Source organism: Benincasa hispida, chromosome 1 (genome assembly GCF_009727055.1).
Source record: "Benincasa hispida cultivar B227 chromosome 1, ASM972705v1, whole genome shotgun sequence".
Classification (NCBI taxonomy): Eukaryota; Viridiplantae; Streptophyta; class Magnoliopsida; order Cucurbitales; family Cucurbitaceae; genus Benincasa; species Benincasa hispida.
Genome location: NC_052349.1, coordinates 69,412,683 through 69,440,260, shown reverse-complemented (window position 1 = coordinate 69,440,260; position 27,578 = coordinate 69,412,683). Strand labels below are relative to the sequence as shown.

At 31.3% G+C, this 27,578-nt stretch overlaps 2 protein-coding genes and 1 long non-coding RNA gene across 3 annotated transcripts; 1 reads left to right on the top strand and 2 right to left on the bottom strand.

The window, feature by feature from the left end:
* Positions 1-5,428: 5,428 nt before the first annotated feature.
* LOC120071974 lies at positions 5,429-7,864 on the bottom strand. The gene is made up of 3 exons (XR_005480381.1): positions 7,587-7,864; positions 7,353-7,447; positions 5,429-5,901 (listed from the first exon to the last, which is right to left on the bottom strand). It is a non-coding gene; the product is annotated as an uncharacterized LOC120071974 (long non-coding RNA).
* A 14,295-nt stretch (positions 7,865-22,159) lies between these two features.
* On the top strand, positions 22,160-23,967 carry LOC120070704 (transcription factor MYB3-like). The gene is made up of 3 exons (XM_039022553.1): positions 22,160-22,494; positions 22,602-22,731; positions 22,852-23,967. Exons 1-3 carry the CDS (start codon positions 22,311-22,313, stop codon positions 23,126-23,128), a joined length of 591 nt encoding a protein of 196 aa, XP_038878481.1. The 5' UTR covers positions 22,160-22,310; the 3' UTR covers positions 23,129-23,967.
* A 189-nt stretch (positions 23,968-24,156) lies between these two features.
* Positions 24,157-26,957, bottom strand: LOC120070712 (ubiquitin-like protein ATG12). Its single transcript, XM_039022565.1, has 5 exons — positions 26,844-26,957; positions 26,568-26,626; positions 25,274-25,342; positions 25,115-25,177; positions 24,157-24,525 (listed from the first exon to the last, which is right to left on the bottom strand). The coding sequence occupies exons 1-5, from the start codon at positions 26,878-26,880 to the stop codon at positions 24,466-24,468; spliced, it is 288 nt and encodes a 95-aa protein (XP_038878493.1). The 5' UTR covers positions 26,881-26,957; the 3' UTR covers positions 24,157-24,465.
* Between the last annotated feature and the right edge of the window lie 621 nt (positions 26,958-27,578).

Genomic DNA, 27,578 nt, shown 5'->3' with positions numbered 1-27,578 from the left:
ATTATTTAATTAATTAAGTTTTTTTTAATTAAATAGAATCAAATTAATTTTTTTCAAATTCAATTTTAGAAATTGAATTTTGGATTTTATTTAATTTTGAATTAACTAAAAGAAAATTGAAAAAATAATTTGGTTAGTGGAAATTTCCAATTTTGGAAATTTTATGGAGTTCCATTTTTCAACTCCAAATTGAAACACCTAGCACTCTTCCTAATGCTCTTTGAAGTGTCAAAGTGGATGAAGACTTAGTGATGCATGTGTGAGATGCATAAAAGCATCATTTTTCTTAGATTGAAGGGATGGTTGTTGGAATTTAATAGAAATTCTACATAATTTCATTTTTTTAACCCCTCTCCATCTTCTACACTCAATTGACTGAAATATTGAGTTACATCACTCAAATCCAAGGCTGAGAATAGTAAAGAAGACACTCTTGGTGGTCTACTACTAATTTGAAGGTCAATTATGAGGAGAACAACTTGGATTTGAAGGATTGTTCAAAGGTTTGTCTTTTAGAAACCATTTTATCGTGAAAAACTTTTTTGCATGCTTTTAAAACTCAAATTAAATGTAATTATAGTGTTTATTGATTCTATTTACTTCCATTGTGTGCTTGTTTATCCTATCAAAAGAAACCACAATTGTCAACAGGTGAAACTTCTGATTGGATTGCCTTTTGAGTCCACTTCTCTTCAAGATAAGTCCAATTGATTTTGTATCAAAGTAGACACTGATATGTAACAGGTATAAAGTTTTGCGACTATTTTTTTCTTGTAGATTTTAGTTTTGATTTGGATTTGGGGATGAGATAGGATGGAGTTTGTTTCTGAGCCTTGGTTTCTTCGATATGTAGGCTTCAAGGAGTCACCACTGCAATCAGTTTTGGAAGAAACACTCGATTAAAGAGTTGAGTTCTATTTATGAAAGGTGGTTTTGTGATGAGTTCAATGTCATAACGAGACTAGTTAGTAGATCCCATATATGATTGGTATTCATGATTATAGGTCTAAATTTTGGCTTCACGAGACTAGTTTCCTCACTTCTTACATTGAATTCTTGAAGATTTTGTTTATAATTATTAGATGTGTATGAAATGTGAACTGTATTCTTCTTTATTTAGATAATAATATGGGCAAACGACTTCATATATATATATATATATATGCTTATAATTTGATTTAAATACATTCTAAGTTTGTAGATAAAAATAATTTTGATTTTACAATAATATTTGAAGTAACTTGTACAAATGTTTCAATAGCAATAAAATCTAAAAAGGAAATAATGTCATTAAAAAGTGCTATTAAAGTTTAAGCATAGCATTTTTTGTTGTATAAAAAAGCTATAGAAAGTTTTTATAACATTAAAATTATGCTATAGAAAATGGGTTATTTATAGCTTTTTGGTACTACAATGAAAAAAATGCTATTAAAAGCTATGAAATGTTTCCATAACATTAAATTAAAACTATTGAATATCAATTTTCTATAGCATTATTTATAGCCATACAAAAAAGCTATGGAAAGTCGAGGACATTCAATAACATCAACCATGATAACATCTTTAAAACGCCATGGAAATGCTTTTATAGTGGTTTTACAATGCTATTAAAAATGCTATTGAATGTATTTTATAGCGTTGTTATGATGCTATAAAAATGCAACAAAAAACTTTCTACAGCATTTTTTTCTTACTCTATGAAAAGTTTTATAGCATTATATTTGCGCTATAAAAAATGGAATTTTATAGCTTTTTTATAGCAGTGAAAAAATGCTAAAGAAAGTCAAGGACTTTCAATAATATGGGTTATGACAGCATTTAAAAAACGCTATGAAAAGTCTACGATAACATTTTTCAATGCTATTATAGATAATATTTGTTGTAGTGTCATTCTCACCCATCCAGATCAAAGAATCACCTTTATAGGCTAGAGTTCACAACTCTCCCAGATTAAGGTCAAATCATCCGCAGTCATCATAGTGAAATGTAAGTCTCTTCAATTAAGGGTGTTATAAAGAGACTAATCATTTTGTGGTCCAATCTTATACAAACTCTTTGTACAAAAACGCACGACATTCTATAATTTTTCTATTAAGAAAAAATTGAAAGTTCTCAACATCAAACACATATTTCAAAAGAAACTTATTGTAATCACGTATAAAGCATGAACAAACTTATTATAAACACATGTGGACTCATAAATTTTAGATTAAAGCATACAATTTCAAGAATCCTTCCAAAATCTTTTTTGCTTTTAGGTGTGAACAAAGCTTGGTGAGCAACAAAAAATAGAAGAAACTGATGAAACCCGAAAAAAATCTCAAATTGATACATGAAGAGAAGAATTAGAGGAGTAAAAATCATAAGAATGGAATAAAAAAGTAAAAAAGAAAGTCGATGAGAAAATTATAAAAGTAGAATACATCAAAGAGTTAGAGAAACCAAAACTTACCAATGGGAAAGAAAAAGAATAAGAGAGGAAGAAAATTGGGAACAGAGATGGAGGAAGGAGTCGGTTGCAGTTGAGACGAGAGAGTAAGAAAAAGGAGAATAAGGTGAGATGGAAACTCAAAATTGTTGCAGTGAAGCTGACTTGTCTAAGATCAAGGTCATCTTAAATCTCTTAAGGACGTTTGGTGCGTAGGTTTGTAATGTTAGGCCTGGGGTTAAGTTATAAAGTTTAGATAGCAAGTTTAAGAAAACTATATTTGGAGGGTAGGTTTTGGAAATTTGGAGTGCAGGCTTAGGAAACCTAGGAATGAAGTGTAGATTTATAAATCTTTAAGTTTGTAAAATATTTTCTTGCATTTAAGCAATCGTTAGATTTTATATTAGTTGAAACTGGACATCTTAGTTATTTTAATATAGTTAAATTTAAAATAAACTAATTTAGAAGAACGATTTGTTTTTTTTTTAATTTATTATTTTAATAATTTGGTATTTTGAATTTAGATAGTTTTGAGATAAAACTTCGTAAACTTAATTTTGTCACTTTTTCTTCTTCTTATTATTATTTTGTTATTTTCCTCTCCTCTTTCTTTTTTCATGCATTCATTATTTTTCTTCCCATTTTTTTCTTTTTAGAGAACAATAAACGTGGGTGTGAATTTGAAACTCCAATTTTTAGAGTATTCTTTTAAACAGTTAAACTATGCTCGAATTGTTGAAAATTTGATCTTTCATCTCTATAATTTTTATATTGAAAAAAAACTATGTCGAGTTGATTGAAGAATAAATTTAAGATTAATACTAGAATGTCCAAATCTATGGAAAAAGATATTTTAAAAAAGAACGCAATGTCGGCTAAGAAAAATTGGCTATGGAGGTGAAAAATAAATTAGTACTAAATTTTGTGTGACCATTATGGTGTTGGTGGCAGCGATCAATCGAGGAGGAGATAAAGATGGAAGGGGAAAAAAATATAAACATTAGTTTTTAAAAATTAAATATTATTTTTAATATAAAAATGTCACATCAACTTTTCGTCGGGTAATTAACGAAAAATTTATTGTATGAATAAATAAACTATTTTTCTAAACCTCATGGGTTGAATATTGGGTTTGGACACTTAATGAGATAAATGCTACCAAATCAAAATCTCATAAATTAGAGTTCGTTGTGAAATTGAGGAGCACAATGGATATAGAGAAAATATAATATAATAATAAAATAAAATAAAATAACTAAAATTATGAAATTTTAGTAAACTTAAAGTAGACTTCTCACCAATGTATGTGATTTTAAGATTCATCAAATGTCACTATTTATAGGTAAAGTGGTAAGTAAGATATGGTCTTACATGGACACCAAGCATGAATAACTACAAAGCATATGGACAACATAAAGATTGACACATGACTTTTAGGACCCTAAGCAATGTGCATCTATTTATTTTTATAATATTTGTTGTCCCAAATGACTATGATCTTCTCGTTCACAATCATAAATTACTCAGATTTAACGGTCAAGCACAATTCAAGAGTCAGAGGAGGTTGTATGCTTGAGGCTTGAAATTCTTCTATCGTTTACCTGATGGCAGCTCAATCGTGTAGACGAAGCTCCAAGAACTAAACAATAGTTCAATTATGTAAACGATAGAATGAAGCACTAGACGATCTTGTAGACAACAGTTGATTGGAGCTAAACAATCGTATAGACGACAACTAAAGAGCTAGACGATCGTATAGACAATTGGATGCGGAGCTAAACAATCGTGTACACGATGTGATAGGAACTACACAATCGTGTAAACGATACTTTAGTAAATGTTATACGGTCGTAGAGTTAGAAATACAGAAAATAAAAATTTAAGTGGTTCGGCCAAAGGCCTACGTCCACTATGAAAATTGGGCGGGTCTCTTTTATTACTTTTCTTCAAAGTTATTATAGAACGAATGTCTTGCTCTCTCACTTTTTCTTATTCTCTTTTACATTATTCTCACATTCGTTTTTCTTTATATACACCGGCGCAATAGTCAACGATAAAGCTCTGGTGGTTACAACACATAACAGAAATAAGTCGACATCGTTTCAACTGCCGGCAATCTTTATTTTCTTGTCTTCGGTTCTTTCTATAAAAATATAATACTCCTCCTTAGATGCCCATATATATATGAAATATGTCTCGTTAAAATCTTACTAGGAAAAACTCAATGGAAAAAAAACCTACGTGAGGAAAAAGAGTACATATTCCATATTATATACTCCTAAAAGAATATAATATATTCATCACTACAAAAATAGTGTTTCTTGCATTTTTTAAATGTCAAGAATGACTTTTCTTGACGTTTTAAAAAATGTCAAGGAAGCCATGTCAACAATATCGATTTTTTTTACGTTTTAAAAACGTCAAGAAAAGTAACACTTAAAATTTAAAAAACTTCAAAAAACACTGACACTTGACATATTTGAAATATCAAAAATTTGAGCGTTCTTGACAAGGAAAAAACGTCAAGAGATTTTGTTAACTTGATAATGAAAAAACGTCAAGATATATCCTACTTGACATATTAGAAATGTCAAGAATATGGGAGTTTTTGACATGTTAAACATGTCAAGAATATCTATAATCTTGACAAGGAAAAAACGTCAAGAAATTTGCTTGTGAACTTTTTAGAAAAATCTATAATGTTGACGTTTTTACCTATAATTGCTCTTGTATTTTGATCCAACAAACACATTTGGTATATATATGACATACGTCATCAATCAAATAAACAATACAAGTATTTTCCATCTTATATATCAACCAAATTTTCACCAATCTCTTTATAAAAACTTCACTTCTTTATCATGACTTCAACAACAAAGAAAACTAAATTTCTACTAGTTCAACAACAAATAGTGGATGCAAAACAGTTGACCACACAAGTTCATCCGCAAGTTTGATATCATTATTGTATCCAAACTTCCTGAGCACAGTCCATGTTATCTCTAAACGCCCCTTCTCAATCAATAAAGCATGAAGAAAGAGGAACCTTGTCAAAGTGAGCCCATGATCATTCACTCCTTCAGTAAGTTTTTCTTGCACAACCCTCTTAACCCCCACAATTTCAGAAGGTTGTAAAGGAGCATTGAAACATTTAACCTGATTACAAGATTAACAAAAAAATAACAATAATAAGAGCTCCATAGAGTCAAGTCAGCCATTGCAGGCACAAATATTACAAATAATAAAAAATTTATAAGGTGTTTGCCAAAAAAATTGTGGACGGACAGGAAGACCTGAAAATGATTCAACTCCGCATCACTCAAAGCACCGTCTTTATCATGATCATAAAGAATAAATATTCGTTTCAACGTCCGGACACACCTAGGCTTTAGAGTCTGAGTTTCTTGATCAAGAAGTGGACCTGTTGGATGAAGTACAGCTTTGTGGGCATTGTAAAAGACCTCAAGGATCTGCCAATCAAATAATACAATGTTGAGAACATGTGATTCTATTGCCTTAAAATGAATAACACAAAAATGTGGGAAGTGAAAATGTACATCAGTGAGGTATAGATGATAAGATTTTCATATAAGCACGAAAAATTGAACCTGAAAATGTGCGGTCAACCCCCCCACCGAATTCCCTATTCCCAAGTTTCATGATCCTATTCTGTTAACTAAACTCATTCTTATTGTTATTCCAGCACCTAGGCTAAATGTGAACTCATTGCACACATATCCATCCTCAACTAAGAAAAGGCAAAGCTCGGGTTAGGGAGAGAACAACACATCCTAAGCTTTAAAGATTTGTAGGATTTTCAACAGAAAACAGATATTCAGACCGAAGTCCAATCAAAACGGGGTTTTTCTTATAGAATGGCTGAAAAGTAAGCAATCTATGTGAGTGGCAAACATGATAGTTTATCCTGAAGGCCTCATATTCTTTCACTTAGAGGGGGAAAGAGAGAAATTGGTGAGAACATGACATCATTACATGATTGTGCTGCAAATAACATGCATTTGAGGGTTGAAAGGAAACTTGCAATTGAGGATCATACTACATCAGAGTACAAAGTGCATCAAAGCAATAATAAACATACCCAAATTGTTGTGTGTATATTAGATGTAACAAAAAACCAGTTTCCTAGTGGAGAGGGATTGATATAAATATGTACAAGTGAACACAATAAAAATCGTGAATATATATACTTTTTTGTCATTGTAAAAGAAATCTCTCACAGATTGGAAGAGGGGCAATCAACAGATGTGGTATCATTCTTGATTACCGAGTGTTGTATGATCCACAAAACCTACATTTATGATATAGCCAATGGAACCATGATGTGCCTTTTCGCTCATAGTCATTGCACAATATGTCTTGGATTCCAATTCATCATTACACTACTTGTACCTTAACATAAATCTCAAATAATATCAAAATGATAGAAATTACTTAGCTAGAACCTTTTTCTTAACCCCCAAATTAAAATTCCCCAACTCCTCTGTCAAATATTTGTTTCCACAATAGTAGAAACTCAACAGAAAAAAAAAAAAACCTCAAGCTCCACTCCTAAACGTCCGCACAACATACAAATAAAAACCATTAATCATTGCTCTTCACACTTCAAACATATAACTTTAAGCAACAAAAAAACAGATAATAATATGCATTAAACATTTGGAAAGCTACTACTCAGATTGACCAAATATTTGTTTGTGTTTCTTTAGAACAGAACATAACACACAATACCAACAAACCAAGTTATGTGTCAACGAAACTAGTTGTCTCAAGAAGATGGTTAACTTAAAATGTTGAAATTCATGCCAAAATTTTCTCACAATTTTGAGAGAAAATTGTGCAAAATTGTGAAATGAAAGTGAAGCAAAGAGTAAAAAGAGGGCAAATACAAGATAAAACTCACCTTAGTACAGATGGACAGTAACCTTAAGCGAAAATAGAGGGATGCAAACTTTGTTATCGACGAAATGCAAATATCCTTTGAACCCTAATGAACTTCTGGAATACAAAAAAAGGAAGGTTAAGTTTCCTAAATACGAATCTCCAAACCCTAAAATACCAAACGAATCTCTGAAATACAAAAAAAAAAAAAAAAAACCAAAGATTGGGCTGAACGCTTCACGTAAGAAAACGAAACCTTGGAGATGAAGCTGATGCGAAGCTACGGCGTCAAGAAAGCTTGAGATGAAACAAAAGCTTGGGCAACAGGGAGGAAAGAGTGGCGGCAGCGTGAATGCTTCCATGGGAGGGAGCTGGTTGACTTCGTTTGAGAAGGAAGCTAGGGCAGCAACAAAGTGGGAGAATGAAAATGTGATCAATCGGGTTCGTTTGAGAGGGAGAACGAAAATTAAGTTCTGAGAAGAAAACTCATAGCATTGCAATGCTATTGAGAGCATTGCATGCGCGTGCATGAGGCGCGGGTGTTTTCCATTTTTCCATCAAAATATGTAGTTGCAATGCTACCTTATGTTCTTGATGTTTTTAAAACATTAAGAAACCATTAATTGAATTTGACATTTTAAAAACATCAAGTACTGTATTTTTCTGGAAAAAATGCACAACCCCTACTTTTTAAAATCAATTCTTGACGTTTTTTTCTTTAAAATCACCTATTTTTTTATATTTTTTCATAAAAGCATCAAATATTTAAAATTGAAAACTTCAAGAAGGTGGTTTTTTTTGTAGTGATTTACTCCCCCTCATGAAAACATCACTTAAGATCTCTGAGTCTCCGCATTCTAATGTTGTGCACCAATTTTTCAAAAGTTGCAACTGGTAATGCCTTTGTAAATAAGTATGTCAAGTTATCCTTCAAACAAATTTTTTATACAGTGATGTCTCCATTTTCTTCAAGATCATGAGTGTATAAAAGCTTCAATGAGATATGTTTTGTTCTATCTCCTTTAATATATCCTCCTTTGATTTGGATTATGCAAGTTGTGTTGTCTTCGTATAATATTGATGGACGACTTTCATTAGAAGACAAGTCACATATTTCATGAATGTGCTAAGTCGTTGATCTTAGCCATACACATTCTCGACTAGCCTTATGAATTGCAAAAATTTCAACAAGATTTGAGGAAGTGACCATTATGGTCTGTTTCATCAATTGCCATGATATAGCAGTTCCTCCACATGTGAATAGATAACCTATTTGAGATCTAGCTTTGTGTGGATCAAATAAATATCCAGAATCTGCATAACATACTAGGTCAAAGTTTGATTTATTTCATAAAACAAACCCATATTAATTGTTCCTCGAAGATAACAGAGTATATGCTTAATTTCGTTCCAATATCTTTTTGTAGGAGAAGAAAAACTTTATCTAGCTAATAAATTTACTGAAAATGCAATATCTGGTCTTGTATTATTAGCAAGATACATAAGTGCATCGATTGCACTAAGATATGGTACTTCAGGACCAGAAATTCTTCATTATCGTCTCGAAGTCAAAATATATCTTTTTTTATATTCAATGAACAGACTTCCATTGAAATATGTAATAGATGTGCTTTGTCCATATAACATCTTTTCAAAAAAATTTCCTATATAAGTTGACTGATGAATAAATATTTCATCTGCTAAATACTTGATTTGCAAACGAAGGTAAAATTTTATTTTTTCGAGATCTTTTATCTCAAATTCTTTCTTAAGATATTCTATTATTTGTGAAAGCTCTTCAGAAGTTCCAATTATATTCAAGTCATCAACATTTACAGTTATAATAGCAAATTATGATTGTGATTTCTTTATAAAAACACACAGGTATATTGGATTATTTTATTATTCTTCTTTCAATAAATATCCACTTAGGCGATTGTACCACATCTGTTCTGATTGTTTCAGTCTATATAGTAATCTCTGTAACTTTATAGAATATAATTCCCAGGAATTTGACGTATATGTTTCAGATACCATAAATTCTTCTGGGATTCTCATATAAATACCATTATCAAGAGATGAATATAATTAAATATGTTGTGACTATATCTACATCCATAAGATGCATATCCATACTTTCATACACAATCAGACCAATTAATTATCTTAGTGTAATTGCATCCATCACTGGAGAAATGTTTCCTCATAATCAATACCAAGTCTTTTAAAAACCTTGTGCAACTAGTCTTGCTTTCTGTCTTGTGACCTCATTATTTCATTTCTTTTTCTCATAAATACCCATGTGTATCCCACAAGTTTGACACCTTCTGGTGTTCGGACTACTGGTCCAAAAATCTATCATTTTGAAAGTGAGTTTAATTCTGCCTCGATTGCTTCTTTCCACTGTAGCCAATCTTTTCTATGTCAGCATTCTTCAATCAATTTTGGTTCAAAACCTTATTTTCAGATATAATATCAAAAACAATAATATACGTAAAAATGTTATCAATAACTACATTAGTCAATTCTATATTTTTCCTATCACGACATAGTTTATTGAAATCTCATTATTATCTTTAGGTATTTTACCTTTCTCACTAATCATGTCGAGAATTTCTTCATGGGTATTTATATCCTCAACCAAGTCTTTTTACTTTAATTATTTTTCATTTTCGAGAATAATTTATCTTTGGAACCCACTGGTCTACTACGTTTCCGCCGTGTTCCAGACTCATTGGTGACGAATTGTTGTGTTCGGATATCAGTTGGAACATTTATAAGTGGTATATGTGACTTAATTACTTTCTTTGTATTTATAAATGCATTTAGTAATTGATTTGTTATATTTTGCAAATGAGTTATTTTCTAAACTTCAAGTTCACATTGATCTGTACGGGGATTTAAATGAGACAATAATGATGCATTCCATGTAATTTCTTTTTTTAATTTCTTAATTCCTCCCCCTAATGTTGAAAATTTTGTCTCATTAAAATGACAATTAGTAAATCGTGTAGTAAATACATCATCCGTCAAGGGTTCAAGATATTTCATAATTGATGGAGAATCATATCCAACATATATTCATAATCTCCTTTGAGGACCTATTTTAATGCGTTGTGGTGGAGCCATTGGAACTATGACTAAACCCCTTTCGGGCTAGGAGATGGTGTGGTACCACATTGTTCAAGATCCGAAATCAGCTTTTAAGGAAGCAATTTATCTACTTACCACTGCCTCAGGGAAGGAGTGAATTTCATCTTGTGTAGTTGTGTTTCCAACTTCCCAATTAGAAAATCCACAAAATCGTAGGTTTATTGAGTCGACGATCTGGCCACTCTCACCCATACAAATTAAAGGATCGCCCTCATAGGGAGGAATTCACAACTCACAACTCACTCAGGATTCAGGCCATGTTACATATGGTCATCCTGGTGAAATGTAAGTCTCTATTATGAACGGTGTTAGATAATGCTACTAAAATTTTGTGATCCGGTCTTATACAAACTTCTTTGTATCGAGTATCGCCGCTCGCATGTCTAATACATGAATGATCAAGATCACATCATTTGTAGCACATTACAACAATTGTAACACCTACAAAGCGAGCTATACTCATAGTGTCAGGATAAGATACCCAGCCTTATCCATCTACTACAGACTATTTAGGTTATCACTTAAACATGATCCACTTGTATGTCTCCATATACAGGTTTAAGTTACAATGATAACCTTGGATGTTAGTTTATTGGTTTGTGGTTAATGTAACTAAAATATCACATATTTTATAGATAAAGTGAATAAAATATCATATATTATTAATCACATAAGAGTTTTTCCATACAAAGTTTACAAACTATAGGACTACGAGATTTAGGGCATCAATCTCAAAGCTAGTAGGGTGTACATATAATAAAATACAAGTACACAAAACAATAAACTAGGGCATAACACGCCCAGTACAATATCTTCCACTTGCCCTAGTCCAGCCATGGTCTATCTCATAGACCCATACTCTGCAAGTGACTCTCAAACACTGTAGTCGTGAGGGCCTTCGTAAACAGATCAGCAACGTTGTGCTCCGAAGCTATCTTCGTGACAATCACGTCCCCTTGATGCACAATCTCTTAGATGAGATGATACTTCCGCTCTATGTGCTTGTCGTGCTTATGACTCCTAGACTCTTGGGAATTAACCACAACACCATTATTATCACAATAAAGTGTGATGGGCTTTGACATGTCTGGAACAACTTCCAGATCAGTCAAAAATTTTCTGAGCCAAACGGCTTCTTTAGCAGCTTCACAAACCGCTACATACTCAGTCTCCATGGTGGAGTCCGCGATACACCTCTGCTTGGTGCTTTGTCATACTACTACCCCTCCGTTAAGAGTGAACACTGATCCTGATGTGGATTTTCTAGAATCCCTATCAGTCTGAAAATCAGAGTCTATGTATCCTATAAGGATCAAATTCTTAGAACCATACACAAGCATGTAGTCCCTCGTTTGATACTTGAGGATGTTCTTAACGACTGTCCAGTGATCTAATTTTGAATTAGACTGATATTTACTGACTACCTCCACTGTATAGCAGATGTCAAGTATAGTATATAACATCGCATACATCAAACTGTCCACGGCAGATGCATAGAGGATCCGTCTCATATTCTCAACTTCTTAAGGTGTCTTAGGACACTGTTTCTTAGGCAATGTAACTTTGTGCCTGAAAGGTAATAAGCCCCTCTTGGAGTTCTGCATCGAATATTTGATAAGCATCTTGTCAATATACGACGTCTGAGACAGTGCTAGCATTTTGTTCTTTCGATCTCGAAAGATCTGAATACCTAAAAAAAACTGAGCATCTCGCAAAACTTTCATTTGGAATTGGGTCGCTAGCCAGTTCTTAATTGTAGTCAGCAAACCTACATCATTCCCAATGAATAGAATATCATCTACATATTGAAGGAGTAATATAACATGCAACGGAAGAAATCAGAATCAATAAGCACTCTAACTAAACTTAATTTAAGTTTTAAACATGTTACACAAGTAAAGTTCATAAGAAGGTTTGTGTTGTACAATATCTTTGAAGAACTCTCTACGAATTCAGTTGGATCTCCATAAATCTGAGCTTGAACCTTCAAGTAGACCACCACTAAGGTCTTCTCTACTAAACTCAATAAGGAATGTGTGGTGGAAACACTCAAATTGAGCTAAATTTTAGATGAACTTAGGTGGGTTGTTAAAGGTATTCAAACAGCAGTCTTTCTATTAAAAACTTCAGAGATCTCTCTCAAATCTCAGCATGTAAGTTCAGTATAAAGACTCAATTCATGCATGGAGAATGCTCGCATGTAGGACAGCTCCTACTTGGGGTTATCATTGAAGAGATAAGTGGAATTGGGTGATATATCACCCCATTTGAGTTTAGTGGATTTTTCCCAAAAATTGTTAGAAAAATCTACTAACTCAATCAAGATTTGAAATGATTTTCTCTAAATAAAACAATTTTATTTAAATAATTTAGTTTTATAAAATTAATTCAAAATAATTAATTTAAATATAACTAAATTTAATTTTTAATTAAACCTTTTCATTAAATTAAACTATTATTAATTTAATATCTTAATATTAAATTAATAAAATACCAATTCTACCAATATGATTCAATTTCTTATTATTAATATTTAAATCATAATTTAAATATTAATTGATTCTCCAATTTCATTCAATTTTCGATAAAATTAAACGTTTCAATCATATCGAATACGATTAATTGAAACCCTAAAAATTGAATTTGAATGTTTCAAATTCATAACCCTAATTTCATCCAAACATACTCAATTTATTAATCCAATTTATGAGCTTGTAGAGGGACCTAATTGACCTACATATCATGAATTCCAACGATTTATAATTAATTGGTTAAACTCTTTAAAACTGAATTAACCACTATTCGTTAACTATCAAGGCATACCACTATAGCTCGATAGTTGCACTCTTCTCAATGTAGATATATTTCTATCCATTTTAACCATAATCGGTAAGTTAATCCTTGACAAGTCGTTCGTATTTACAGCTGGGTCAAATTACCATTTTACCCCTGTAAATGCATCTTGTTCCTTAAGCTCCCACTAACCCTCTATTGAACAACTGATTCATAATACCACTTATGTATCATGTCCCTCTCTACCACGAGAGGGTAGAGATCGTTGTTCAAGACCATGAATTAGTACTTGAACAACCTATCTGCTAACCCTAAGACAGGTAGGAGTGAATTCCATCTTGCAAGGCTATGTCCCCAGCTATTTATCCGGTCTTATCCCCAAAATGGGAGGCTTATTGAGTAGTACTGTTGAACTACTCTCACCTATGCAGATCAAAGAATAATCCCAAATAAACAAGAGTTCCTAGTTACCTCAGGATTAAAATCGAGTTATCCTAGGCTATTTTAGTATGAAATAGTCATTTTTAACAGTAAATGGTCGTCTTTATAAGAAAAATTAACTATTTCGAGGTCCAGTCTTTATGCAAACTCATTGCATAGGATGCCTCCACTCACTTGTCTCTACATGAATGATCTATAGATCACATCATTTGTATCAGCATACAAAATGGGTCGCATCCAATAGTGTTATCAGGATGAGATACTCAATTTCATCCATATACTTATAAACCATTTAGGCTATATACTATAACTTGATCCTATTTATGTCACTACATAAAGTTAAAGTATTCATACTATAGCCATGAATTTGTTTATTGGATTTTTATAATAGAATGCAATATCAACAACTTTATTGAATAAAATACTCAATAATATTTTATTGATAAATAGAATATTTAACACGAATTACAAACTGCGAGTTTTTAGGACATCCCAACACCTAGAAAAACTACTAAACTATTGATGATCTTCTTGTATACACAAGGCTCATCAACATTTTGATCAAAGCCATAAGATTTGATCGCAATATCAAATCTTATATTCCAAGATCGAGATGCCTGTTTCAGTCCATAAATGGACCGATTAAGCTTGCAAACCTTTTGCTCTTGACCTTGGATTATGAATCCTTTGGGCTGCACCATATATATGATCTCCTCAAGATTTCCATTCAAAAAAGCAGTTTTGACATCCATTTGTCATATCTCATAGTCATAATATGAGGTAATGGATAGGAGGATCCGGATAGACTTTAGCATGGCAACAGGCGNGTAATGGATAGGAGGATCCGGATAGACTTTAGCATGGCAACAGGCGAGAATGTCTTCTCATAGTCGACTCCCTCTACCTAGGTATAACTCTTTCCCACCAGTCTAGCCTTGAAGGTTTGCACCTTCCCATCAGCATCCTGTTTCCTCATGTAGATCCATTTACAACCTATAGGTTTAACCCATCAGGTTGATCTATAAGATCCCATACGGAATTGAAGTACATAGACTCCATTTTGAGATTCATGGCTTTGATCCATTCATTTTTGCCAACATCCTTCATTGCCTTCTTGTAAGACAATGGATCCTCAACCTCACCATCAGCTATCATAGCTAGGATTTCAGTTAAACCCATATAGCAAATGTGAAATTTTAAAATCTTACTAATTTAAAAATCTTGTAGCCTTAAATACATCCACTCATAATGAGCTTTAGGAAGAATAACTATTTTTTGATGAGCATACATTTCTTTCAAATTTTTCCACAAGATACGGGGATCTTTTATTGTAAGATACCCCATTTTGAATCCCTTGTGAAGATGATGACGAAAGAAAATTAGAGTTTTTGCTTTGTCCTAACTAGATGTCGTATTTCCTTTTTTAATTGTTTCTCTCAAATTCATAGCATTCAGGTGAATGTCGACATCTAACACCCATGATAAATAATTATTGCCAATAATGTCAAGGGCTACGAATTCCAATTTTGTAAGGTTTGTGGTGACAACACTATTACAAATATTGTTTTTAATTTAATATATACTAAATAATGAAAAATAACATTTAATTTATTAATTATAATAAAGAGGAAAAAATCGATCTACCTTCAATAGGAGCTCGGGCTGATAACGTGTTGTGAAATTGAGAAACACAACGAAGCACAATGGATATGGAGAAAATATAATATAATAATAAAATAAATATAATAATAAAATAAAATAACTAAAATTTTGAAATTTAGTGGAAATTTGAAGTGGATTTCTCACTAATGTGTGTGACTTATCCACCAAATGCCACTATTTATAGACAAAGTGATAAGTAGAATGTAGTCTTACATGGACATCAAGCATGAATAACTACAAACACATAGATAACATGACGATTGACACATCGCTTTTAGGACAAGCAATTGACATCTATTTATTTTTTAATATTTATAATAGTTGTATATTTTTCTAGATATTGTTATATAAATATTAGAAAACATTATATGAAGAAATAATTAAATGTGGAATAGACGTCAAAAAAAATGTGAAAGATATGGGGTGTGTGTGTATATATATAGCGTGTCTATATATAAAATAATAATAATAATTCATTAAAGATAAAATATTTTAGCTAAATTAAAAATAATAATAATAAAAAAACCCTGAACTTTGTCTTTTAAAATAAAAGTTGAAATATTGCCCTTACCTTTCATAAAAAGGTTTTGAAACTACTCTGAAGTAAAAATTCTTTAGAATTTCATTGGAAAATGTTCGATTTTTTACCGTAACATGCTAACTTCAAATTGAATTAATTAAGATTTTAATCTTAAATTCAATTATTAAAAAATTATAATTCTTTTAATCAAATTACATTTGAGGAATAAAAAAAATAAAGTTTGAGTTCAAATTTTTATTTGGTGCTAAGTTATTACCAACATTTTAATACTTTAAGTTTAAAAAATAATTCTAAATCTTCGAATTAGTTAAATTGACCAACCAAAAAAATGAAAAATGTTAAATTAAATCAGGACTTTCTATATATATAGCCTAAATAAATATACCTAATTATACAATTGTAATCTAATGGGCTATTATTTTATATAAAAGTATGACCCAATTACATTTAAGGAAATTAAAAAAAATCATAAAGTTTTAGTTTTAGTTTTTATTTTGTGTTAAGTTATTACTGACATTTTAATCCTTTATATTTAAAAAAAAATAATTCTAAATCTTCGAGCTAGTTAAATTGACCAACGAAAAAATGAAAATATTAAGTTAAATTAGGATTTTCTATACATTAGCCTAAACAAATATATCATTTGTAGTTTAGTGAGCTATTATTTTACATTAAAAAAAATATAGCCCATATTACTTTTTTAGCTTTCAACATGTAAGGGAAGTTTCTTGTGGTTTTGAACTTTCCAAAACAATTTTCTTTTAAGAACCTATACAAGTAAGGAAAATATATCTCTAGGAAAATATATCTCTAAAACTCCCAAAATTGTTGCTTCATAAATGAAAGCAAAAATCAGAGAGAAGTTTTGAAAGAGAAAATGAGATATATTTGATATATATAGCACTTTATATTTGAATCTTGTATAAATAAATTAGTGTATATTTGATAAGTGCATGAACAATACAATTTGTTTAATATATTATCTTATATACTAAATAATATATTCGATGTATATTAATATTTTTTAGTATATTTGTAAACATGCCAAAAAATAAACCATGATATATGCAATGTATATTTACATTTTCCACTATATTATTAGTATATTGACATTACTTGAGATCTCAATAGATAGGTAATCGATTTTCAACTAAGAAAAATATAAAATATAAAATGAAAGAAACAATCATTTTAAACAAAGAAGGGAATAGAGAATTAAAAAATAATCTAATGATAATAATATTTTTTTAAAAAAAAAATCAAGTATATTTTAAAAATTATTATTGTAATTAAACTGAGAGTCTCTTTGGAATGACCTAGAAAAAAAATGTTCACTAGTGGGGTTCCAGAGTTGGTGGCCGGAGGATGGCCGACAGTGGTCACCGGAGAGAATAATGTCTAGTTGAATTAAAAGAGTGGAGTTACCTTATTACTAGAATGAGACCCATATATTTATACTTTTTCTTCTGAATTGGTGTTGTTGAGAGTGCATGTAAATGGGCTTTTGAGTTCAACTACATGCCAATTTCATTAATCAATTAAGAATATTTTTTATTTGTTTTTCTTTAATTTTGATTTTGTTTTTTAAAATATCTTTTGTTTTATGGGATTTGGGTTTTTTTTTTTAATTTGAATTTGAAATTTGTTTAAATTACTTTAATACAATCTCTCACATCTAATAGGACAAAGTTCTGGTAAATTTTGGATTAATAATCAAAATATTGCGACACGATTTATGTATAATTGTGTTCAAATCATGCACCAAATCTATAAACATTATTGTATTATATGAATACTTGATATCAATTTTCATTTTTGAGTATTACAAATATGAGGTAAGAAAATTTGAATCTCCAACTAAGAAAAGAAAAATATATGTCAATTGACATTGCATTATGTTGAGTTGATCTTGATTGCAAATTATAGATTCATTAACCAATAGATATATATAATTTAACACATATTTTGAATCATTTATGAGAAGGAAAGAAAATCCAGAGAAATCAGACCTATGAATTTTAAGTTTCTACCAATTCAATCATACCAAATGTGCTTAGTCATTTTCCAAACTACCATAACTATAAAAAGATGGTTTTTTTTTCCTTTCTTTAATTATCAATATCAGTTTTTTTCAGTTAAATTAAGTAAAAGAAATCCCTTCCTTAATTATATGTTTGAGATTGTGTTTGATTTGGGCAAAATGTAGTGAAAATGAAAAATAATTGAGTCTTTCCTTGCCCCCATCACCCTCTCTGTGCTCCATTAAATTGGCTGTCAGCCCAAATTTATAAATGGAAGGAAAGACATTCATCTTCTTTTTGCCTTTCTTAGCTATCTACAATTTCTGTTTCTCAGCAAAATGATTTATGTCACTAATAAGATCTAGAACGGTGTAATCTAAGGCTCTTTTAGGTTATAGCTTAATTCTCATCAAACATGTACTATTGACTAACAAGATCAAAATTAAAGTTCGAATCTCCCATCCCATATATAATTTAATTAAAAAAAATTGTAATTAAGTTGTCAATCTAAGCATAGCTCAAATGTTAAAAAATGTATGCTCTAGTCTCTAAACTTTTTAAGTTTCTTCTATATTGATCCTTGAACTTTTAAATGTTTATTTTCGTTTCTAAACTAAAAAGAAAAAACAATCATTTTGGCCTTCATTTCTAACTTTATTTGACTTGAAATTATGTCCATATATAAGATGTTAGTACACAAATTCAAAGCTACACTATTAATTTTTTAAAAGAGTAAGGACAAAAATACTTATGTTTAATAAGTTTAACAACTAAAATAGACATTTTTAAATAAAGCTCTAGTTATGAAATCGACAATTAAATAATATGAAAAACATATAAAGAATCAACATATATACATGGTTATTTAGAGAGAATGTTTTCTGAATACACAAATGACACATTTAGGGTCAAAGAGTTTATATATTGCACTACATAATCTTAAATAACTACAAATAAATTCAAGGCATTTTAACGAACTAAAATAGATAAATTGGAGTGGTTAATTCAATTTTTTTAGTATAATAACTATGGAGATGGAGGATCAAACTTTTAACTTTTAAGAAGGAAGATCAAACTAATTATCGTTGAGCTAAGCTCGGTGACAGATAATTCAAATAAGGGCACTAAAATTTAAGGAAGAGTGTGATATGATGTATTTAAAAAAGAGAGTATGATATGATTTAAAAAAACAAGAAAGAAATAAAAATAGAGGTGGATCTATGGAAGGTGTGCATTAATGTAAAAAGACAAACAGATAAAATCTAAGGTTTGAGATCCGAATTTATGTTTCAGCTTTAAAGGAATATCACATTAACCAAAAGTTGGAAGAAGGATTCTTCACGACACAGTCAAACCACCTCGCTTTGAATTTGGTGTTTTTTTTTTTTTTTTTAATTATTATTTTGAATCTCATTTTCGGATTTTAATATATAATCAATACATAATGCTTTTCTTTTTTCTTTTTTTTCCTCACAATATTTACAAATTAAGATCTAGGTCCACATTTTAAACCAAGCCTCTTGTTCGTTCTCAATATGTATTTCAAAAGTAAAATAATATATATATCATCGATAGACCAATTGTGTTTTTACCGACTCGAATATAATTCAAAATGATAAAATTTTTACGGATTTTTGTTTTGTGTCAAAAGGTTAGATTTTTTTGTCCGCAATTATGATGTGATTTTCTAAAGATAAAAAAGGTTATTTTATTACTTCACAAGAAAACATTTAGTCCATAATTTTTTAAAAACTTGATTAATTTGTATACACTTTTGTTGACATGGACTAAAAGTGTGTCAACAAAAGATTTATTTGTTGACAGACACTTCAAAAATTCAATCCTTTTTTGCCACACAAAAGCACCATAAAATGTAAACTTAAAAAAAAATGGCAATGTAGTTTCTCGATAAAACATTGTTGGAAGACTCTTTGTTGATGACAAAACACGAAACGTTGAAAAAAGTTAACTTTAACCGATGGTGTCCATAAGACAAAAAAATTGTCCACTTTTTTCATAAGTATATGCAAATGTCATATTATTATCTACAATTTTTATAATGGTTGGCAAAATCACCATTTGAGCCAACGCTGAAGTCCTTACTATCAGCAAAAGTAGTGTTTTTATTGACAATTATGAAAAATTGTTAGCAAATACACTACTTTTGTCGACGGTAAATTTTTAGCATCAACAAAAGTAGGAAATATTGAAACTTGTGGTTAATGCGTCACCATTATTGATTTTTTCTAACAATATCTTTAAATTGAAAAAATATCAAAAAAAGTCCAAAATTCTTATAATAGAACCTTCGATGATTTTCGTCACGAAAACCTTATGAATTATACCAACAATTTTTAACTTTTTCAATGAATTCTTGCCTTAAAAAAAGGTCAAAATTCATGTAGTGACGGAAATTTTATTTATGACAAGTTCTAAGTTTGTTAATATGTTCCAGTACATTAATGATAAAATCCTCCTTACAATACTTCAAATTTGATAATTTTTCAAGGTCCAAGCTACATTATGATATTAAACAAATTTAGACTTCATGAATAATTAATTAAAACTAAAAGTACGTAAAAGTTATGCATGGAAAATAGATATGGTTTAATTTTTCACTACCTAATCCCAACTTAAAGTAAACTTACTTTAAACCTAATTTTGCTTTTTGTTTAACAGTTTCCTTTTGTATTAATGTTTTGATAGAAAGTACAGGTATTTTTTAAAAAAATAATATTAAAAAATATTTAATGTTTAAAAAAAAACAAAAAAACAAAAAAAAAAAAACACAGTAGTTGTTAAGTCAGGTTTGGACAGAGAAAATAGGAATATGAAAGTTTGAAACCAATGAAAATGGATATTCATGCATTGCATACTGATCATAAAAAGAAAAATGAAAAAAAAGAGTTTATGATTTTTCTCTGCTTTCTATGGCTCTGAAAAAGTTGTATTATTTCAAGACATACTTTTCTGTTCTATGCTTTTTTTTTTTTTCACTTTGTCCTTCTTGTAGCCATTACCCATTTTTCTCTCTCTCTCTCTTAAATAATCTCCTTCTTACCTTTCTCTTCTCCTTTCCATTATTGTAGATTCTTCACTCAATTCGAGGTCTTTCTCTCTCTAAAAAAAAAAACTCTTTTTTTTTTTTTGTGATTTTCATGAGTTCTTGACTTTCATTTATTCAAAATATAACAACAAGATCCATTGAGTACAACACAACACTATTTTAAAAATTTTAGAAAAACAACATTCATTGTTCATCATACAGTACAAGAAAAATTTAAGAATAATATAACTCATACAATAAAATGGATTAAGATACCATTTTAGTGGATATATTTTTTGTCTTTGTATTTTTAAGTATTTAATTTTAGTTTATTTATTTTAATTTTTTTTTTAAATAGTCTTTGTAGTGTGTTGATATTTTGATGTCTCTATTAATTGTTCCTTTATAATTTTGAAAATATATTCATGTCTTTTTTTGCATTAAAATTATTATTATTATTATTATTATTTAATCAAACTCAATACAAATTAGTACTGAATGACTATGTAAGATTTATTATAAGTATAGAGATCAAAATTGAATAATTAAAAATATAAAAACTAAAATAGAACGAACACTAATTAGACTTCAATATTTAGAGGAAAACAGCTTAATCCATTGGATTAACGATGAAGGGAGGGAGAGTGTGATTCTAAAATTTCATTTTGGGTTTTGATATAATCTAAATTAGTAGGGTTTTGATGCTATCATTATGTAAATAATGTTATAGAATATGATTTCCAACTCAATTTTAAAATTTCGAAGAAAAACAAATCACCATGAAAAGCATATTCACATTACGGTTATATCTCAAGAAATTTTTATTCACAACTATATTTTTGGTATTCATCTTCTCCTGAGATTATATTTCCATTAGTAAAACATCCATTACAATCAAAGAAAATCAATCAAGAATATATAGATAGATAGATAGATGCTTGTTAAATCCAGAGTCTTGGACTTTTTTATGCATAGAATGATATGGAGGAAATAATAATAATAATGATGATGATGATAATAATAATAAGCCTTTTTTTCTTAAACAGGATATTTTGCTAGCTGTTGTTTGTTGAGTTGTAAAACAGTGTGCAACTATTTAGAAGCAGACTTTATATCTCACTCAATCATCGACCTCATGATCAGAGTGTCCTTTTCCTGAAAGACTGCCAACCCAAAAATTATTCCAATTTCTTCATATATATCTCTAATTGCTTGCTGAGATCTCTGTTATATTTTCACACCTCTAAGAGGAGAAATAAAGCACTCTTCTAAACCATAATCTCTCTCTTTCCTTCTTTCTATCTCTATCTCTTTAAAGTTCCAATGACTGAAGAAGAGTCTGTGAAAAGAAAAGTGAAACAAGTTGAAGGAGACATAAATGAGGCTGAAAATATGAGAAATGGAGGAGTCAATAAAGGCGCTTGGACTGCAGAAGAAGATCAAAAATTGGCTGAAGTTATTGCCATTCATGGTGCAAAAAGGTGGAAGTCCATTGCAGCCAAAGCAGGTGCCTTTCAAGTTTCACTCCTTTTTCTTTCCACTTTTCCTATAATTCCAACTTCTTTAGAGAGATGCAAAGCAAATTTAAGCTTAATGGGTTTCTGAATTTTGCAGGTCTCAATCGGTGTGGGAAGAGTTGCAGACTAAGATGGCTCAATTATCTCAGACCTAACATTAAGAGAGGCAATATATCAGATCAAGAAGAAGATTTGATTCTCCGGCTCCATAAACTTCTTGGCAACAGGTCACATTTTCTTTTCCTTTTCACTCTGCAGTTTTCTTGGTTTTATTAACTTCTGTTTCATAAGCTGAAGAGTTTTGGTTTTCTGGGTTGGGGCCGGTGGTGCCTGATTGATCTTCTCAGGTGGTCTTTGATCGCTGGGAGACTGCCAGGGCGAACAGATAACGAGATAAAGAACTACTGGAATTCTCATTTGAGCAAGAAAATGAACCAACAGAGTGAAAAAGAAAGTGAAATTCTCAAAAGAAAAGGGTGTAAAAGAAAAGTAGACACAGAGTCGAGAGAAGAGGAAACATCTCAAGAATGTGAAAACAGCTCAAACTTGGAGTATGATGTCGATAACTTGTTTGATTTTTCCAATGAGGGACCTGATTTAGAGTGGATGAGTAAATTCCTGTAATTGGGTATCATAAGCAGCAACTATAAGCTTAGGTTGTTGGTGCACTCTCATGCAAATCGTTACTGATTTATCTAAAATTTAATCGTTTCACTCATAGCCTTAGCCAAATATTTGGTTGCAGATGAACAGATTCCTACTAACTTCATCTTGTGCTATCTACTCTACCGGCTATCATCGACTAACGAAATCATATTCCAAAGATTGTAATACTTTACACTTCTCTAGGGAATCAGCAAGAGACATCTAGTGCGAATATGGTAATCTCCTAAATTTAGAGAGAGAGACAGAGAGACAGAGAGACAGAGAGAGATCTTGTGCTACATATAGTAATCCTCCAAGTTGAGAGAGAGAGAGAGAGAGAGAGAGAGAGAGAGAGGGAGTTTGCTAGTGCACTCATTAAGAGAGTTTCTAGATTTTGCCTCATAATCCGATGCTGTGGTGGGGATATGAAAAGAATCATTCTGATAGACAAGAAAAACAAAATGTTCACTTTCTGTCACGAGTTTAGTCCAAATTTTCAGATGGTCAGAATCAGACAAATAGTGCAGACCAGCATTCCTCCACCACATAACACTCAGCCTGATATGGTCTTGGTCAGCGTCTATATCTTGTCAATCTTGGATTTTACCCAAACAAAACAGATGTGTACAAATTTACAGCAAAGTTTAAGTACTAATGTACTTAATATACATAACACCCAGACCATCGCTCAACTCATTGTATTTTTATGTTTCCTCCAACCTAAACCATTAAATTGGCCCCTTTGGAGCTTACTATTAGAATTATATGTTCCCAGCTAGTTCTTATCATGGAGAAAAAAGAAACAAAAAGATAATTTGTATTTATCCGGCATGATAAACGTGGAGTACCAGAATAGTTATGAAGGCTAAACAGTAAACACGAAGTAATGTAATCTCAAACTGACACACAAACTGATCTCTTTCATCAGACAAAATATGGCACTTATGAGGACTTGTATTGGTCTCAATAACTGTAATGATGTAAAAAGAAAAATATGGAACTGAGTAGGGTAATCAAGAATTTGGGTTTCCATATCACTATTTGGAACAATATATCCTTTAGCTTCAATATTCAACGTTAAAACAATTAATTAAAGAGGTCTATCAAATAAATAATTAATTAATTACAGAACTCTAGACCTTGACAAGCATGACTCTAGAACTTGACTGATTTGTTTCTCCGTCAGGGAAAGCAGCTAATATGGAGGAAACTCTAACACTACAGTTTGTAATGGATGAGTTTAAAATCACAGTACTAGAATGAATTGTACAATATACTATTTACAGCCTCAGCACTAAGCATTACCATGCTGAAAATTAGCCCCAAGCCATCGAGCAGGCATAATTTACAACCAATTTCCCATCAATTCCAAAGTTCTGCAAATAGGCACACAAAAAAGAATAATCAACAAGATACCTAGCCATCAGGACTTGAGAAAACTTTAAACGCATGTGGATATGAAAAACCATACATTTATACTTAGGTAAAGAAACATTGAGAAATTGCTATGAGGTCAGGAATAATTTTATCCATACCCAACCCTCAGAGAAGGGTGATGAAAAAACATTGAAGGGACTCATCTGATTTGATGTTATATTTAATTTTCAGATAATCTAAGAGATCTTATGGATATCATGCTTCAGAAAGTTTTCAAATTTTGATTGCTTAAGTCTTTTTCCTTCACCTCATAAGAATATACAATGATGGGTATTTTCAAGAATGATTCATGACCAACATCAACATCAGAAGGCTACACTACACCTTCAATGAATATACCCCCAGTTAAGATGACACTTTTTGACCGGCCAATACATAGATACTTTTTAAGATAGATTCCAACCGATTCACTCCCCCAACACACACACACACATCCCTCCCCGCCTTTTCTTCTTCTAAAAGTTAATGAAAACAGTGTGCAAACGCAACTTGAACATAAAGAGAAAAAATGAGTCAATATCAACTCACATTATATAGATCAATAACTGTCTCATCTGGACCTGGTGAGAATGCACTGTTGACAAACACAAACTTCAAAGAATATAAACAATTAGCATAGAGAAGTGTCATTAATTTCAAATCAATTGGCAAATGGAAGAGAGACTATTCCAGAAGTCAGATGAATACCAAGGTGTCCCGTTGAATTGACCGGCGTATATAATCAATAACTTTAATAAATTTGTCTGTTCCGGGCATCTGTCAAATGTATGCAATATGTGAATGAACATTTTCCGTGAACTTATAAATATAGAAAACCAAATTCCAAAAGGATAAACTTTAATAGATGAGCTGCTGTATAAAATTTTGTAAAACCATACATTCTGAGACCGGTGATTCCATAAGTTTGCTCCAGATTTTATAAATAGCAGAGTCTTGTACAGAAAAACATTCACTGCATAGCAGAGATAATACCCACCTCCCCAAATTAATCATATTATTTGGTCATCATCTACCCCATGAAAATTTCTTCAAGTTGTTATAATCAATAATTTTTTTTTTTTTTTTTTTTGGGATGCAAAACTGAACTTTCATTGAGGAAAAAATGGAGGGGAAAAAAGTCAAACAAGAAGCTCATAAAAAGGAGAGCAAGCTATATAAGAAGGGGCTCCAATCAAGTAAAATGTGATTCCACCGATGTGATGCCCAAAGAGCAATAGAAAATCTAACAAGATCCCAAACATCCTACAAAAACTCTTACAAAGTTTCTGCTATTAGCCACATGAAAATTATTTTTTTGAATATTTGCTACTACCACTAGGATTTGCACCGACGGCCGCTCCGCCCGAGCTCGAGCTCAAGCTCAAGGTTTTGCAGCGACTGTTGCACCCTCCTACACAACACATGAAAATTATTTGGGACAACGACACTCCACATATCTTCACAATAATATGATATTGTCCAGTTTGGGCTTAAACTCCGATAACTTCGTTTTTTAGTTCACCCAAAATGCCTCATACGATTGGAAATGGTTGTTCTCAGTTATATACTCTTGGTCTTCCCCTTATCTAGGCAATGTGGGACTTTGGCCACATTCTCAACAAAAATCATATCTTGATGGCAATGTGAACTTTATATGGGATAAGGATGTGGCATTGCATCCATGAGATCTAATACTTATGTAACAACAAAGTTTAAGCTTCATTCATTTGGCTCTTGGATTAATCGTCTACTTCACCTATTAGCCTAGTCCATCTAGCTCGCTCGCTCGCTCGCTCACACACACAACACACACACAATCTTACCTACATATGCATACACGATTACTAGAATCAGTCGGTTATATTTCAGTTTTATGATCCTAATCAAATGATCAAAAGTTTCCACAAGGATCAAGATTGATTTCCATTTTACTTTTTAAACAGTACAATACAAATTTCAACCTTTAAATCCATGAACTGAAGAAAATTGACGTAATACAAACCTTAAACTTGGTTTGTTTGAGAATAGGAGCATCCCCAGTAGCTCTCAGCAGGACAACCACTGCCAGAAACGAAACCAAAATAAATCACGATGAATCTTGATCGAAAGCGTCATTATGAAAGCACCGTAGTAAAACAGAAATTGTAAAACAATTTTTCTTCCGTATCAGATCAACTAAGTCTGAAGATTGAATAAAGTTTGAACGTTCAATTCATCAAACATGGAAAAATAAACAGTGATTGAAGATGGATTTGTTCATACGTCCTCTAAAGCTCACCTTTTCGAGCAGAACTAGACGACTCTGTAGAAGCCATCGTTTTCCTCCGCCGTGGACTGCAGAATCGCCACCCCTCCTTGTGGGTACGGTCTCTGATTTCGATCTAAAGATCTTGTTTGGGCAATTTTGTACAGTTCGAGGCCTGAGTTTGGGCTTTGCAAGCCCAAAAGCCCACTGGGCTTCAAATTTTTGGTTCATTGCCAACCTGTAAATTCCTTCAAGAAGACCCGAATAGGGTAAACAGAAATGCTGACTAGTGACTAAAATAAAGAACCGTAATGAAATATGGCTAAAACATTTTGTTATTCGGAATTATGACAATCAAAGGGAATTTTGAGATTTTAATTCCATTTTACTCTTGTATATACACTAGTATCAAATCATAACTAATTACCGAGTTTCAAAAAAAATTCTAAGATGAGGAATAGCTAAGAATGTTTACTATTTCAACTTTTAGCTACCATGATTGAGAGTAAGGTTTGTCGAGTCTGTTGATCAATTAAAAATATCATACTCCTTAATTTTTTGGAATACAAGTGGTATTGGTCGATCTACAGAAAGTCGAAAGTGTTGCTCAAAGAATATGCTTAAAGTTCCAAAGTAGTCGAAAATGGAAGGTTTTGATATGCTTTTGAATATGATTGAAAAGTAAAGAGTGTGAAAAGTAAATGTAGACAAGAAAGTGTGTGAAAGAACAATTGTTTGAAAGTCTAGCTTATGTTTTCGAGGTACCCC

Bases quoted from the DNA above. Each gene is read 5' to 3' on its own strand.
- LOC120070704 (XM_039022553.1), top strand. From the start codon at position 22,311: ATGACTGAAGAAGAGTCTGTGAAAAGAAAAGTGAAACAAGTTGAAGGA. The intron at 22,495-22,601 runs GTGCCTTTCAAG...TGAATTTTGCAG, and splicing joins GTCCATTGCAGCCAAAGCAG to GTCTCAATCGGTGTGGGAAG. The intron at 22,732-22,851 runs GTCACATTTTCT...TGATCTTCTCAG, and splicing joins CATAAACTTCTTGGCAACAG to GTGGTCTTTGATCGCTGGGA.
- LOC120070712 (XM_039022565.1), bottom strand. From the start codon at position 26,880: ATGGCTTCTACAGAGTCGTCTAGTTCTGCTCGAAAAG. The intron at 26,627-26,843 runs GTGAGCTTTAGA...CGTTTCTGGCAG, and splicing joins GTCTAGTTCTGCTCGAAAAG to TGGTTGTCCTGCTGAGAGCT. The intron at 25,343-26,567 runs GTTTGTATTACG...TACATTTGACAG, and splicing joins TCAAACAAACCAAGTTTAAG to ATGCCCGGAACAGACAAATT.